The 15,530-nt window shown below is 32.2% G+C and overlaps 1 protein-coding gene across 1 annotated transcript in view; it reads left to right on the top strand.

Moving 5' to 3' along the window:
* The window catches only part of LOC147070989 (uncharacterized), a 366,245-nt gene that overhangs the window by 179,592 nt on the left and 171,123 nt on the right, over nt 1-15,530 (top strand). Inside the window, exons 5-6 of the mRNA XM_085949033.1 lie at nt 5,586-5,756; nt 10,631-10,754. Of these exons, the coding sequence (XP_085805159.1) occupies nt 5,586-5,756; nt 10,631-10,754 (295 nt within the window). The remainder of the gene's footprint in view (nt 1-5,585; nt 5,757-10,630; nt 10,755-15,530) is intronic.

Genomic DNA, 15,530 nt, shown 5'->3' with positions numbered 1-15,530 from the left:
TGCACGTGCGATCCACCACGCATGACACGTGTGCGTGCCTTATAATTCGCCTTCCACTAGGAAAATAACATTTTTTACTACGGCCATTTCTGTCACTTCCAAGACGAATTCGTTTATTTTAACTTCTTTACTTGTGAGACCGAATATGAAAAATATATTAGCTTAAAATATAAACTTAGGTAATACAAAGCTTCTTACCGTTGAAATATTTTTCCATTATTGCATTAGATACGTAAAGAATTCTCAGACTATATTCTGGAATTCGATAACTATATAACCGATAGTACATAATTTGAAAATACTTGTAAAAGAGGTACATATATAAAACCACCAGATTCGAACCTGCGCCCATCGGGAATCGCGCACATGTGCATTGACCATTATGCTATAAGTTTTTTTTATCTAATTGTGACAAATTTAACTAATGCTAATAACGCTTTCTAAATAATTACCTTCCTAATAATTGGTAATCGGCTTTTGTATTTTAACACTTTTAACCGATGTCAGAATCACTTCAATTTTTTTTATAGCGTACCTGCTAGTACATGATTCTAATTTAATAAACTATTTTTTACTACTATATTTTTATACTATTTTAAGAATGTTACATTCTTACTTATATCTTGCGAATTATTCTTTGAATAAAAAAATGTTTATTAATACTACGTTTTTGGGTGAATGTTGTATGGGGATTCCATATTTGGAATATCGGACCTTTCAAAATACAAATTTTCTTGAGTCTAGGCGCACTGGGAGTTGGACAAAAAGTTATTGGCATTTAAAGTATGGGTATGACGTAGGTGCATATTAAACCTATTTATTACCTACATTTATATTTATAATTTCTTTTCATAAAATGACCAGCTTTTATTTTATTATTATGTTATAAATACTGCAGTGGCGAAGGCTCCATACTAAGCGATTATTTAAAGCTTACCTTCTATTTTCAAGTATTTAATTTATATAAATAAATATCTATATTGTAGGACATTGTAGGTTATAATAAAAATATTGATTGCCATCTATCGTCGTTATTTATAAGTAGAGCTTTTAATTTAGTCATGTTTCGAATCAAAAATAAATGACGGAACGTCCAACGTGAGTGCTATTTTTAGAATTATTTCAACGATAATCCAAGCCGAATTTTCTACCGAAATTCAGTTGCCAACTTCATGCATGTCTGGGTTTTTGTTCGAGACTCAGAAGCGTTAACAGACAAGCTTATTCGAAATGTTGATTTGTTTATTGTCTTTGCTTATCTTTAAAAGCAAATAATAAATAATAAGGATGATTAAAAAAAATAATAACTATTGTGTTCGATCACATATAATTTATAAATTGTTATTAAAAATAAATATTGTATTAATTCGCGATTATTATTTAGGTTACTTCAGTCATAGACAAACATAACATGCTATTCACAGTTTATGTCATTTTGACATGTCAAAGCGGTGGTAAAGGTTTATTTTATAATACAAAATTCATTGTGTTACTGTGAATGTGGATAAATTATCTCATATTGTACCGAAATCATTCGCCAGTGCTTTAAATATATAAGTATTTATTAAATTGTGTAGTGTCCCGGTAGAAAATGTGCGAACGATTGCATTTAAAAATTATCAAAGCTTGACCTTCCAAGGGTTCATTTAAATTTGAATACAGCAAAAAAACTTATATTAGACATTTTCACAACAATTTATAAATGATAAATATTTGTTTTTAACTGGCAGTTATACATTAAACAAACTTTTTTGTTGGCGATGCGTATTGTTTGGTAAAGAAAGTATGCGTGGAATTCTACTGCCATAAGTGATTTAAATAATTTGACAAATTCAGCGGTGAAACCTATGACCAGTGTGTCGTTGTCATTAGTGTGCACCTATTCATCAGTAGTAATATCGTAAGTATTATCTTCTTATTTCCCGTAAGTTACCTGACAAGTGTGCTCTTTTTCTCTGATCTCCACAGCTTACCTCTTTCCAAAAGTCACCCTTCGCCACTGATGTATGAAACCGAAACTTCCGTAATTCGTCAAAAAAAATCTTTTTTAATGACTGCATCACGCATTCGACAAACAAGCTCGACCGCATAATTCTTACTTCACCAGCTTTCGGGAATATCTGTGTATTTTAGATACTTACATACATGATTATGAATAATAATATCTTGTACCTACAGAAAGCATAGATGCATTTATTTTTATGGTCAATATTACATTATCAATTATTAGCACGTTGACTAGATCGCAACCTCAATCTCAGCGATCTCAATCCTATTCTTTCGTTCTTAGTGTGTTTCCGTAATTATTTTCAAAAGTCCACCTCTTTTCAAGAAAGTTCCTCCCGAGAAATAAGTCGAAGAGTTGTGCATGTGATGTGATGGTTCCGTGCATTCGAGCAAAACTAAAATCTGGCAAAGGAAACTATCTTTTACAATATTTTTGTGTGAGGACTGTGCGGGGGATGCAAACATGTGTGCGGACACATTCTGGTAGATGTGCGGTAGTAACATCGTTTTATCTTCTTATTTCTCGTAAGTATACCTGACAAGTGTGTTCTTTTTCTCAGATCTCCACAGCCTACCTGTTTTCAAAAGTCACCCTTCGCCACTGATAAATAGGATTTCTACATGAAAAAGTATTTTATCAAAACTATAAATTTAACGAGAGATTGTAGGTACTGACTGATAGTGTGAAATGATTTCTTATATTATTCTATAAGTTTTATAATTTATGACGTGTTCGCATAAAATTAAAGGCACTTCACTGGCAAAGTTATTTGTGAAATAAATTAAACAGATGATTTATTTATAGACCTTCTAAAACTGGGTACATTTCTGATTGATATTATTTTTATCACCGGCAAAAAGTTCAACATACCTTTTCGAAGTTACTAATTTATTCATGAAAATATACATATTTGAAAAATACTTTATTTCTATCGACTTAAGAAAGGAAAAAGACGTAACCCTCAGTTTTCTCAAAATAGGTTTTATTGAATAATAGCGTTGTATACGACTAAATGCATGTTGTGTCCAAAGGATGTGAACTGAAAATGCCGATTTATTATCTAAATTTAGCTGGCAATTTAAAAGAAAAAAAAGGGTTTGGAAAACGACAAACTATCATTTTTGTTGGTTTTTTTAATTAACTCAAAAATTAATATCAGATTAGAAAATATAAAAACCAAATTATTAATTATTTATATTAGTATGTATACCTATATTAGTTATGTCTGTTTTGTATTTTAATTTTGACCGCATACCATAAGAAAAACATTTTTGTTGTTGTCCCCTATAAAATTGTGTGGATTACGTCCTTTTTCCTTTATACAGTCGATATATTATTTATAGAGATGTTTTATGGGTTTATAAAAGTATGTAATGAAAGTTCTCTGCTCATCAATGACCGACTGGCATTCATTCAATACTTAATTTTAATATACTACCTATATATAATCCCGAATACGTTGATGCGGTATCCCGAGAGATATCTACTTCTATATTATAATATAATACAAGGGAAAATTTTATGTAAGCGAGTCGAAGGATGTCCTGGGGTACGTGTATCAGAGACTGGTCCAATATCAGTACTTCATGCTTGTTTAAAAACTGACATAAGGAAAATTAGTTCAAGATCATCGCCAACAAAAGATATACAATTATTTTTAAATAATTAGATGAACACTCACAAAAAATCAAACAACGATATGTCATACATATTGTCACCTCCGAAGGTGGGGATGGAGCTTTACGTACTCTCTCTCTCTCTCTCGCTTGGTGTTGCTGTCAGATTACATCGTCTAGTGTCTGTGTACTTCGGGTGATAAAGAAAAACATCCATTAAATATAGATAGAAGAATATAGATTACTGTGGTTACATTATGAATGTTTTATATTAATTGAAAAGATCTGCAGCCGCACCGAAAAAAACGCTGTTACAGGTTTCGTATCCGCAAACTCTGTTTGAATTCCAGACCAACTTGATGAAAAATGCACACATCTACTGTACGACAACATTATTTAGGCAACAACAGGAAGTCGCTCTTATCGCGTATAGAATATTTCACAGTGTTGTCATTTTTTGAGAAAACATATCCCGCGAAATTAGGTTTTAAGTTTATATCAATTCTATTCTCAGTAAGTTTATAAGTACATTAATTTATAAGTCTAATTATTGTTCAATAAATATCAATAGAATTTTTTTTCAAATAATTTCACCTCTTAATTATTACCATTATATTAGGTTAATTATTACAGCGTAATTATTGAATTTGGAAGGAAATGTATCATTGAACCCACATTAACTGATAATATTGCTGCAGGTATTTATTAATTAAATAACTAGAACACAAATTATGAGTAAAAAAGTAGAATTAGTGAAAGATATAACATATTCAATATTATATTGATGACCCAATCACATGTTTTATAATTTACAAAATGATGTCTTTATATCGTATTTTTAGTAAAATTCTTGTAGAAACACATACTGTGAAAATAATTTTCTATAAATTAAATTATATCCACCTTACATAAATTTTAAAACAATATGTACCTACTTATCGGTTTAAAAATTAGGAAAAAATAGGACAATTCATTAACTAACTAATGATCATTTATACTTAATTATTATACGTCTAAAAATATTAATAAAATAGATTACGATACACATAACTTTATAATATACAAACATAATTTCCAGTATTTGGGGAAATATTTCTAGTATTACAACACTGAATTTTGACATACCTGACATGACAGGAACCCGTAAAATGGGCTTGTTGAAAGTATTGTATAGGCTCACCTTTTAAATACGACTCTTTTTCTTCTTCGCAATAAATCAAAAGTTTACTGATAATAATTCGAACATCATTTCGTATTGTGTTAGACATCTTTTGAATATAAAAAGCTTCAAATTACGTAAATTGATAGATGCGTCCAATACGAAGTGTCAAAAATGTAATGAAAAATTTGGGGGCGTTCCTAATTTGAAACCGGAAGTTCGATTAGCTGTACGTAGTTCACAGATTTGCCACGTAGCCAAGATGAAGTTGCCGGACAATAATGATAGACAGAAAGGATCTCGCTGCAGCCAATCGGTAACGAGGTGATCACGTGACTCATTAGCGCAAAAAAAAAATAACTTCCCTTACGCATTGCGGTACGACAACAAAATTTCAATTTTATTATCAATAACGAATAATTAGATATTTGTATAAGTCTGCCCGATAATGATCCCGGCCTCTTTAGTGTTTCGTGGAATTATACCTTAAGGGGATGACACCTTTTGGCAGTGTTAATATATTATAACAAAACGTGAAAATATTTCGCCATGTTTAAATGCGCCAACGTGCAGAATATATTTGTTATATGGCAACAAATCTTACCATACTATAAGCTTTGCGGAAGGAACCACCATCAGCTATCATATTCCCCCCCTCCCCCTAGTTATAGTCCAAGCGCTTAGGAAAAATACTGTGTAAACTTAATTGAGTTATCATTTTTCACGCTAAAAGGAACTGTCTGTTATTTTCTTTATATCCTTTAGTTTTTTTCTGTGTCTAAATTTGTGATTTTTTTTCCAGGCTGAAAACCTCCTCCTAGACGCAAACATGAATATAAAAATTGCTGACTTCGGGTTCAGCAATTATTATGCGGCCGGGGAATTACTGGCGACCTGGTGCGGGTCCCCGCCCTACGCCGCGCCAGAAGTCTTCGAGGGGAAGAAGTACACGGGACCTGAAATCGATATCTGGGTAAGTTCAAAGATATCCATCATATCCCATTATCATAATATTATATTCATTCCTCAGTTTACGAATTTATCATACTATCTATGATTATCCTGCATATTGACGGCAATTTACTTCCTCGTATATCGGCCGAGCTTATCGGAGCACTGAAATTATGAAACAACTATCCACTCGGCTTAATACATTTATGTGTTTGATAAAATTTAAATAACATCCAAAGTCAACTTTATTAATTTTTAACATATTATAGTTAACAGAAAAATCATTAAAATGTACATGTAAGAACACCGAATGCATAAACAACGTCGTTAAATATATTAATATCCCGATTTGGTTGAACATAGTTACTGCCCGCCCAATTGGTTCTTACCGATGGCAGGTTAGTTCTGAATTTTGGGAAAATAAACAGATGCTCCCGGTTTATAAATAGCGACACACACGCATGGCCCCCACATCCTGAAGCGGGCCTCCAGGTCTGGATTCATCTCTGGCGGGGCCCCCTACCCATCGCTAACGTTATGACCAGTGTGATTTTCTATAGTAGTGTTCTCCACGTGCTTTTCATGGAACTCCAGGGTTAAGGGTATTCCGTGTATTTTTTAGCGATTTTTATAATATCAAGTTGATTTATTGAGCTGTCGGCACTCAGCATATTATGAAGCACTGATCGCGACCTCCTTTTGTGGAACATGGAAGTCAGGAAACACACGTAAAATAATTATAAAACAAAATTCTATGGAAGTCAGGAAACACACGTAAAATAATTATAAAACAAAATTCTACGCGTGAATTATCATTTAATTATATCAATCCTCATATCACATCAAATTACATCGCACAGACATATATTTTTAAATTTTAACGAATTTTAACGAAATCGTGTAAAGATGACTAAAAAACGTTCCGCATGTACTTGAAAAAGAAAACATGTCAATGAATATACTACTATTATTACGAACATAATAATAAACATAACATAAAAAGGACGCATGTTGAATTTTTATGACAAATTATATTTCGTTCGGCTCGCGTCATTTGCACAAGCCGCGCATCGCCTAGTCACGATCTTTTTAGACCACACCTCAGCTGAGGTATAGCTTTAAGGAAAATAGCGCCGCAGGCGACTTTTTTTACTATAAGAGCAAAATTTTGGTGTGTGTTTTTTTTCATTTAACTGGTCGACTTGCCACGCTGGGTCTCCTCTAAGTCCGGGCCTCCAGGCTAGAGCCCTGTCAGCCCCCTCATTGTGGAGGCCATGCACAGACGTCAATACTATAAATATAAAGAATAACATCACATACTCCAGTCTCGTTGGTTAGCTATATTTATAATTTGCAGTGTTTCGGTATTATACCCATCCCTCTTAATTATGTACTGATTCTACCCTTTTACGATTTTACCAATAAACATAATTCTTGTTATAGTAAGTTGTGTACGATAAATTTATAGTTTTTGACTTCATAAACCGTTTAAGACATAATCCATCCAAGATACGTAGTATTACCACATAATTTGGGGCAGGAGGATATTTTGGCACTAATTATTGAAAGATCGCAAGGTCGAATCTCGTTGAAAAGGTAAAATTCACATGTTGTTTTTTCATACATGTTTTTTTTTATTAGTAATATGCTAGTTAAAACGGTAATATGGTAAGTAAAGCACCTACGTGCTCAAATAAATAGTGACACATAATATGGTTTACCCCACTACCCACCACGTCTTCTCAACCCTTATATGCGTTTAACATCGCGTAATAACCTAGAAACGCTCTTCAAAGTTGTGCTAGAAGATTTCTAGGAAGAGCCTCCCGTGAAGTGGATCACGCAACACGGGAGAAACAAGCGATATACCTAGTACATAATATTAAATAAGTTTGGTATAATATAGTACATGTCGTCGGTGTTTTGTAAAAAGGGCGAATTAACCAAAATGCTACTTTACAGGAGGAGGGTTTTTAACTTTTGACATTTATTTGTTTTTTACCTGTAGATGATTATAAATATTTAACAAGTTTATAATAAAGCTTAGAAAGAATACTGTCATTATAATAGGTATTATTATATAATATTTTAAAAGGCCTAATATGCTACATTTGTTTTTTATTTCGTAATTTTAATTAATTTAATTTTAGTCGATTATCGTTTTTAAGTACTTTCCTGTGGAGATAAAAATTCGCCGTTTTTACACAACAAAGCTAGTGGGGTACATATTGTATTTTCATTATAATCTCGATTTCGCCAAAATGGTTGATTCGCCCTTTTTACAAAACACCGACGATGTATTAAATATTAAGTCATATCTCCTGATGGAATATTTTTTTTTTCTTTATTTGGAAGCAATTGAGCTCTTCTCTGAATGGAAGGCTATTCTGCTTTACAATGGTTTACAAAAGTATACATACATTTTTTTAACGACAGGCATAAATAGTTACATTATTAATGATACAGAATTACATTTTTGTTACACTATACACTAGACATTTACGTTACATTTTTGGAGAAATTCATGTACAATTTTCATAACTGAAATATTTGGTTTTGCCAGGAACGAATTAATCGTAAAAGGAGGGTATAACCTGCATTTCCCCAACTTATTCAATAACACTTCTCTCTCCTGGTCATAGGCATCACATTGCCAGACAATGTGGTTAAGATCTTGAGTGGGATGTCCACACTGACACTGAGGGCTATCTACCACTTTAATTTTGTACAATGATTCGTTGAGACTGTGATGCCCTGTCCTGCTTCTAGCTATTGTCACTATTACATCTCGCTTTATTTTACAATGTTTACTAAACCAAGTTTTAGGAGATCTACTATAAACGTTTTGATAGTAGTGTGTTCCCTTTTCTTTCCCAAGATTTTCTAAATATTTACCGTTATTTTCGCTCATTGTTTGTTTAAACTGGGCTTTAAAATCTGTGTATGGAATTCTTATATTTTCTGATGGGTATTTTACAGATTTTTTTGCCAATTGATCAGCCAAAGCCATTGTCGCAATTAAGTATGATACTCGTACCTATAGCATAGTGGTATATGTGCATGGGCGCGAAACCCAACTGATGCAGGTTCGATCCTGCTGGGTGTCGTATTTTTTTCAAAAAAGATTTTTTCTATTGAATATATATTTTCTCAGAAGTGTTTTCAAATTTATGTATGTTCAATATTATATATCAGTATTTCTCGACTTTTTTCGTTTTTCTAGATACGAGAGTTCTCGAAATCATGAACTTCCGGTAAAAAATACCTACACATTTAAGAAATTCCGTTCAAATTGATAGCCAAGAGCTTTTTTTTATCGAGAAATCTAATTTTAGTTCCGTTCAGTTTTTCTTAATTCCAATTGCGGTTTGCAGTTTAGCGCATGGTCACAATTTCTCGATCTTTCGAGAATCTTGTTTTGTTGATTTCTCGAGAAATAAGAATTCTTGATGACTTTGAGATTGTCATTATTTGATTATATGTCGGGTGTTTTCGATCATAACTTCTATATATCAGCATTTCCATGATACGGTTTCAATTATATTAAATGATTTAATAAGTGTTCATTCGAATATCAATTCTATTGGAACAGTGCATTATGTTATCTTACTCGCTGTACCGAGATTTCTTTGTCTGTGAATCTCCGTCATTCAAATTGATCGTTCAACGTCAGACCCATACAAAGTTTACTTAATCGCTCGTCAGTAAAGTTGGCTTAGTTTTTGTTGTCGATATCAATTTCAGATTTCAGTCATTCTGAGTACTAACAATGTTCCAGTCATGTTTTGATAAGGGTATTGTGTTACTTGGCCGTAAAATAAGACGTAAGTTCCGTCTCTATTGAAAAGAAAACGAATAACAATTTTATTGTTCGTAGATTATTCGAACTATTTTGAATTTAACCATTCCAAGAATCATCCAATGAAAAGCATTTCATTTTATTTATTCTGATATGATGGTAATCGTACATATTCGACGAAACATTTTTGTTATATTATTATTATTAATATCTGTTTTCTTTATCTTCATATAAAGTTAGTTTTTTATCTTCTTATTTGCACTGTTCTAATTATTATTTTTTGATCTACTAATGTTAAGCAAGAACCCCACTGTCCTTCAAGTCATATCGTGAGAAATTAAATAAAACCGATGCTGGGGTAATTCTAATACTTTATTTATACGAACGTGTGAGTTTTAAGTGAACTGTTATATATATATATATATATATATATATTAGATGGTGCAGAAACACATATTTTTATAATTAATGTAATACAAGTAACTTAATTTAATTATTTGGTAATGGGCAGTGGTGAGTTTGCTCGTAACTTTCAAACAGTGGTGAGTTTGCATCTCAACATTCCTAAGTAGAGTATATGCTTCATAAGTTTGCACTTCGGCTCTAGGATCAAAATGTTGTAATATATTCTAAAAATATTTTGTTTTACATTATTATCTGCCTATTTATTTATTACTACATATTATATGAATACAAGTAAAGATCATTTGATAATTGGTTTAATTTTAAGCGAGTTAATCAGGCAAAGAGGCGTATCAGAATGGTAAAGAGTGCAAAAAAGTGTAATGTTATAAAACGTATACTCTAATATAGGGTGGCCATTTTGCTAATTTCTTATGATGTCTCCTAATGGTGGAGTTGAATGACGTCACAACATATGGACAGTAGTGACTGCATGTAAACCCAATTTATAAATTCATTTTTGATGGCTTTCTGGGGATATTTTATTTTATCTGTTAAGTTGTTCACGTACGCAAGAATATGTAGAATATATTGTGTACATTCACATGTCATTTTCGAATTTGTGTGGATGGTGACGTTTTTGCTTTTATACAACTCTAACTCTAATTAATATTTTTTTTTATTTCTTTCAACAGAGTCTCGGTGTAGTTCTTTACGTGTTGGTGTGCGGTGCTCTTCCTTTCGATGGATCAACCCTGCAGAGTCTGAGGGACCGTGTCCTCAGCGGAAGATTCAGAATTCCCTACTTCATGAGTTCAGGTGAGCTACTTCTGCATTAGTCTCCGAGCTATCTGAACGCATCCAGCTACGACTATCAAAGTTGGACTTACAATATCCATCATTTTCCACCTGCCAAGTATATCAGTTATTTTGATGTGCTCGACTTGTTCATTCTACACACTACCCGGTCATCGGAGATGTTTTTAGATTTGTGATTGTCTAATAATGGATTTTACGACATGAGGACCCTTGTATAAATTATCGAGTTGGGCAGTAGGTATAACTTTTTATTGAAGATAGCATGGAAAAATCTACATGCTGAAGTTTCCTGTATTATATATTTATTTATAAACGTTTAAGTCTTCACATTTAAATTACATAATAAATACATAAACTTATAAAAATTAAAAAAAACATTACAAATGAATACACAGTACAATAATAAAAAATATCTAAAATATATATCAATAAAATACACTTAAAGAAATAGTAAAATAAAATTACTACACTTAAGAATGCACGACTAGATAACTGCAATGCTTTTGAGCGCCTGAACGTATTGGACATGTTAGTAGACGAACTATTCGAATGATAATGATTTTTTATAAAGTTTTAAACAACCAACTAATCCAATTAATTTGAGCGTGGATAAATTAGTTAAGTATGTATCTGTAAAAAAAATGCGATCGATATTAAATTCACCTGAAATTGCATGTTAAAACGTTGATAAATTGTCAAAACTTTGTTTTTATTATATGATTTTTTATAATATTATGAGTGGTTATATCTTTTATAGAATATAGATTACAATAATTCTTTTGAAATATTCTATAAAATTTGATTATGTTAACATTTTTCAACGATTCGGATATGATAATTATAATATTATAATGTTTTCTGAAGTAGACGCACAAGGGGATAATAAAATAATAATTATAAGAGTATGCCCACGGTGGCCGCGCGGCTTACGCATTGGACTATCACGCCGTGGGTCTCAGGTTCGAATCCTGGGTCTGGCAAGTGACACGAGCAGAAACGCCGACCTTCAGTTAGTGTTTGTGGCAGAGTATGGTTTAACGACATAACTATACAAATCTAGCCTTGTAGTCAATTCTACTTCTCAATAGCCTTGCGACAACCTCACGACATGGTTCAGACAGGATATATAAGTCCCATGGTTCTAAATTATGGAAGAAGCAGAGAAGAAATGGTCGAAAGAGACCTTGAACAGGTAACCAGTAACGTAATCGTTTAGTAATAGGAAGTAAAATGTATGTTGTTAACCTTTTCTTTGTAAATGTAATAAAATTTTACGTAAAAAAATTTCGCCTCCAAAAATCGAGACTGCTAAAGTGTAATTGGAGCGCTGTGACCACAGGCCTCGAAATGACACGTCGCGTAGATTCGGCGCGATCTAATTTGGAAATAATTTCCGGGAAATCTCCATTAAACTTAGAAAATAAGTTATGGAAGAGATTGTTTACGTAAAATTTAGCAAGTACATGCTTCAATAACTTTTATAGCAATAATGGAAATGTATGAGAATTGAAAAAGAAAATTGAATATTTATAAATTTATATACTGTATAATTATAAATAAAGAATTTTAATACTAATTTTATCAATACAAGATAGAAGCTAACTACCGTTATAAAAATACTGTAAACGCGTACCTATACTTATAGACGCGTAATTATAATTATAGATTTTGTTAATGCTATAACTTGCTGACTATAATGAATATTGTAAAAGTAACAATTGGAAAAACTTAAGATTCTGGTATAGATGGGTTTCTACCCATAAACAATAATAAATCTTAATCGCATCCTAAGTAATAAAAGAATCAAAAATCACAACTAAAAATACGAATTATCGCTCAACCTTGAACTTTAAAGAAAATCTATTTCGGTCAAAAGTACCGACCAGCTGGTTCACGTCGCGAGACAAAAATAGATTCAAGGTTGCGTTCAAATTACTACATAAAAGCTACCATACAAGATTAAATAAGTTAGTAACTGCTCATGTATAACATCTTGTTAGAATTAAGCATTTATATACTTAAGTGGAAATGTTAAGTATAATATTATAGTATTTTCACGTAATAATGTTCGTCCGAAAGGTAAATATCGAATGAGAAAGTTTCTGCGGCTCCAAACAGTTTTATTAAAACTTAGTAAAATTCTATTGGCCTAAAAAGGCCGAGAGTGGTGGAAAGGACTAGTACATGGGTGTCAACCTTTCGTTTTGACATTTTAAATTTAAAGACTGCCATTCCCTTATTTAGTACCCGAATACTTATTCCAATACCTCGATGGAAAGCTAGAAACTTTCCCCTTCGTTTGAACACGAAAAATCATATAAAATCAACTATTTTGCTTACGTCATCCTAACTGCGCATTTAAGGGACATGTTCTAGAGGGTGCTTGAAACACCCCTATTAAGTCTTAATTTTGCGAAAATAAAGTAGAGTAAATTTAACCCGACTAAATTAGAAGATATCTCTATTAGAAAATTGCCAGGAACGGGAGATATACGTAAATTTATCCCGTGAGAGAAAGATATACATCTGCTATCCCTTACGGACTGTTTCCTGTTAAACCTCTATCCGAAGGGTATAAAAGGCGACCACTTTTCCCGTAAAATCATTAGTTTCTACACTCTTCACCAGCGATCTTCAGCAAGCAGCAGTCCTCACTGCAAAGTTGTGAGACATGGTTCTCAGTACATCCGCGATTCATACGTACCAGTAAGTCCCCTTCGGCGGGCAAAACGTAGCGCGAATAACACGTATCTGTCGGTAGTGACGTCGGCCGCTAAAACGTAGCACGAATACCACGTATCTGTCGATAGTGACGCGCTCGCGGAGTAATTTTATTTTTCATTACTCATCATACGAAGTGACGTAATCGGGATAAATTACGCGATCGGATTTGTTTTATAAAAACAAATTAATAAACTCAGTCTGTAATAATAAATTTTACAAATCTTTTCGGGATTATAAAATAAATTTTTGAAACTTTATTAAGTAAACATAATTATAAAACAAGTTTTGGTAAATAAATTTGTAAACATAAAAACAAATTTTAGTAAATAAATTTGTAAACATTAAGCAAACCTTTTGTAAACAAGTTTGTAAACACAAATAAATATTTGTAAACATGCTGTGAACATAAATAAACTTTATAAACAACAATAAAATAAATTCTATTCTTTTTATAAACCTAACACTGTGTGACCAAAGAATAAATTATATTTTCTTTCTTATGGGAAAATATTTCATGAATTAAAAATATCCAAAGAATATCTGCGTATACATTCTCTGAATTAGGTGTGACTTTTTGGGAATTTGTGAAAGATTTCACAGAGATCCTATAGTGAACAAATAAATAGTTTACTGATACTTTAATGAGATTTAATTACGGGAACAATGACAGTTAACCTTATTGTGTGACCGTGAACTCTGGTACCTGGATAAATTCGGCACCACACCAGCTGAGAGTTTTATTCGGGAATTCAAAAGTTGTGATACTACAAAGGAGATCCACCTCTCCTAGTTCATCACTAGTCTCCTCAGTGACGGCCCGGTAGCATTATTGAGCTAGCCGTGAGCCGGGTCATGTCACAAGTACACATATTGTTTTTCAATTTGTGTCTGTCAGGGTATGGACCTAATAGGTTGAGCAAGTGGCTGACATCCATTTCTCGTAAAAAACAAAATCTGTTAATACAAACCTCTACTCTGTGGAGACCCATATGTTCCTATTAGGATCGGACATGGTCGAAAAAAAAATATTATTATTTTTACGATGTTATTACATTTAACTATTTTTATACATAATATTATTCTTTTAATTTGAATAATTACATCCACCAGTTGATTAAATAATATTTTTTTGAATAGAGCTTGTTGTTCTATTTTAAGTAAATGTGTGGGTAACAATACATTATAGTCATTATACAATGTCTATTGTTTCTTGCAATTCCAATGCAAGGCCAACTCTTGCCAGATAAACCGATAATAACATTTTATAAATTGTGCGTTTTGTTCGCATTTAATACTTGACAAAACGTGTCTTGAAAAAGTGTGTCAAGAATTTATTAATCAAGTGTTACCTACTTCTCATTGAAATTTTTTAGATAAGGCAAGCTATTATATACTTTACAATGCTAAAATCGATAAAATATTTTAAAACCAAGAATAGTTTTCTTTTTTGATATTTTTTTATTAACTGGCCTTTTTCAACTCAGTTCAGCTCTTCATTTTTGACAATGACCATATAACCGATAACCCGATGAAATCGATACTAATAATCATTATAATTCTTTTTTTCTTTTGATCATGTCCGACCTTAATAGGATCATATGGGCCTCCACAGACTAGAAGTTTGTATTAACAGATTTTTATTTTACAAGAAATAGTTGTTAGCCAGTTGATCTACCTATAAGATCCATACTCTGACTCCAACAAATTGAAAAACATTGTGTGTATTTGCCAGACCCAGGATTCGAACCTGGGACCTACGGCATTATAAACCGACGCGTAAGCTGCTCGGTCATCATGGGCGTATAATCGTAATAATACAACTTTAAAAATAAATAATGTTCATTTAATAATAAGGTTAAAATGAAAAATAATAGGTTGTTTTCGTTTTTAAGTTTCTTTTCTTATTTGTTAAAAGTTAGTGTTTTTTGCCTGAACAAAAATAACAATATTTTAAACCATCGTCATAATTTTAGAGAACAATTATTTTAGTAGGTAAAATATAGTATAAGTATTTTTGTGTATTTATTCATTAACATACTTACCACGTTTAAA

Source organism: Rhyacophila brunnea, unplaced genomic scaffold (assembly GCF_057557595.1).
Source record: "Rhyacophila brunnea isolate RB1 unplaced genomic scaffold, BYU_Rbru_1.0 scaffold_21, whole genome shotgun sequence".
In the NCBI taxonomy this organism is placed as follows: domain Eukaryota; kingdom Metazoa; phylum Arthropoda; class Insecta; order Trichoptera; family Rhyacophilidae; genus Rhyacophila; species Rhyacophila brunnea.
Note: the sequence above shows the minus strand (reverse complement) of the source record. Positions and strands in the feature narration are given on the sequence as shown.